The following is a 2,088-nucleotide window of genomic DNA, read 5'->3' as shown; positions in this document are numbered from 1 at the left end:
GCGATTTTCACTGCACCTCTACCCTATCCGCCAGCAAGCCCCACCTCCAGCAAAACTATTTCTTAACTTAATAAACAAACTGTTTCTTTGACTCCATATGTAAACTGGTACCCCATCAATTCATATTATTAAAGCAGAAGATGACATTAATTTAGACAAAATAGGATTTTGTCTTACACTGCCTCAGCTCTTTCTCTAATAAATTTCAGCTAAAAATTAGTGAACATTCAAAACAGTGAACATAAAAATTAGTGAACATCCATAACAGAACTGACATCTTCAAGGAGTGTATCAGTGGTAAAGCAATTTGTAACAGAATTAATTTTAGTATATTAGTTGGGTGTGGCGCTGCAGGATCAGCACTGAACTGCTACCCAGAAGCTTAGTAGTTCAAACTCACTAGCTACTCCTTGGAAACCCCAATCAGGTTTTAGAACCGACTTGTTGGCACTTAACAATAACGTTTAACTATGCAGGATGATGAAGCTTTCTGCGCATGCAAAGATTAAAGCCTCAGAAACCCAATATGGGGTTGCTCTGAATCAGAACCCACTCCAACAGCAGTTAACAACAACAAAATGTTTAATCATATTCAATTATCTGATAATACTTGCTATACAAACCACATTATTTTACTTTTATGATTGTGTACTGTCAAAATTCTACTAGTACTACTATACTTACTGTAATTATCAAACACAATTTCTCTCTTCTCCAATAAGAAGAAATGAATGAAACAACCCTAGTTTCATCAGTACACATAAGCTGTACTATCTGCCAACAAAGTTCAATTCAAATACACGTACTTTTTCCAACTAATACCACTGTAACAACATGGCTAAAACAACTTCCTAAAAAATATTACACTAGCCATGAAAGTGTCCTGGTGTGGTATTTCTGGATAAGCACTGGACCATAAGGTTGGTTTGAGCCGCGAGAGCAGCAGTTCAAACACATCAGTTACTCCTCAGAAACCCTATATAAGGTAACTAACTATGAGTTGGAATCAACTGGATGGCACTTAACAACAAACAAAACAGTCCTAGTGTGGCACTGTAGCACAAGCACTGGATTGCTAACCACAAGGTTGGTGCTTCAAACCCATAAGCCCAAACTTGAAAAGCCTACACAGGGTTGTTTGAGTTGGAACTGACTTGAAAGCGCGTAACAAAAACACAACAGCATTACAAAGAAAATACTGAAGACAGGAATGCTTAAACACCTTTTACATCTATTTATAATCAGACTATTTCTTTCCATCTCCACTGCTGCAGTTGGTCTGAGCTGCTATCACATCTTCTCCCTGGATTGCAATTGTCTCTTAAGTAATAGTTTTTGCTCCATAAAGTCTATTAGGAATATCCTATGTAATGCTGACCCCTTGTGTGGCCTGCAGGATAAGCAACGGACCCCTAACCACAAAATCAGTGGTTCCTACCTATCAGCTGCTCCTCAGACCCTATACCCGGTCGCTGTGAGTTGAAAACTACTCGAGACATGGCAACTAACAAAAGTAACAACAATATTATGCTCATCTCAAGCCCAATACCATGACATAGAGTTTCATTCTTAATAGTAATTATTACCATCTAACATTGTAAAATTTACTTGTATTTATTTTCTGCCCACAAGGGCAGCTTATTTTTGTTTTCTTCTCTAATGTACCACATAAGCTCATAGAACAATACCTGGTACAAAATACATGATCAGTACTTGTAGAATAAATGAAAAATAAGTTTTAACTTATGAAACAAATATGAAGACTCATGCTATGTAGTTAATTGTCAAGTGATTTTGAAAAATATTTATGACCAAAACGTATAAAATGTGCTCATACTACAGAGCTTACCATACCAGATAAAATAAGCAGTTCAATGATTTCTGCATCTCCAAGATAGGCAGCAGCATGCAATGGGGTTCTCTTTTCATTGTCCTGTGGTAACAAGGAGAAGTGGAATACAAGTTTAAAATTATGTTATTTTAATATAGTTTAAATGAAGAAAAATACATTGTAAGCTAAAAACTTATTAATTCAACAATTCTAAGCTAGTCTTTAATTTCCATTAATAATACATAGGGTATTTTCTT

General features: G+C 35.9%; 1 protein-coding gene across 3 annotated transcripts in view; it reads right to left on the bottom strand.

Moving 5' to 3' along the window:
• Positions 1 to 2,088, bottom strand: part of ANKRD28 (ankyrin repeat domain 28) — a 175,949-nt gene that overhangs the window by 134,737 nt on the left and 39,124 nt on the right. For all 3 annotated transcript variants that reach the window (XM_006840007.1, XM_006840006.1, XM_006840005.1), the window contains exon 3: positions 1,855 to 1,933. Coding sequence is in view for 2 of the 3 variants with exons in the window: in XM_006840006.1 (XP_006840069.1) it covers positions 1,855 to 1,933 (79 nt within the window). In the remaining variant the exon portion in view is untranslated. The remainder of the gene's footprint in view (positions 1 to 1,854; positions 1,934 to 2,088) is intronic.

This window comes from Chrysochloris asiatica, unplaced genomic scaffold, assembly GCF_000296735.1.
Source record: "Chrysochloris asiatica unplaced genomic scaffold, ChrAsi1.0 scaffold00028, whole genome shotgun sequence".
Lineage (NCBI taxonomy): Eukaryota > Metazoa > Chordata > Mammalia > Afrosoricida > Chrysochloridae > Chrysochloris > Chrysochloris asiatica.
This window is presented reverse-complemented; position numbering and strand designations above follow the sequence as displayed.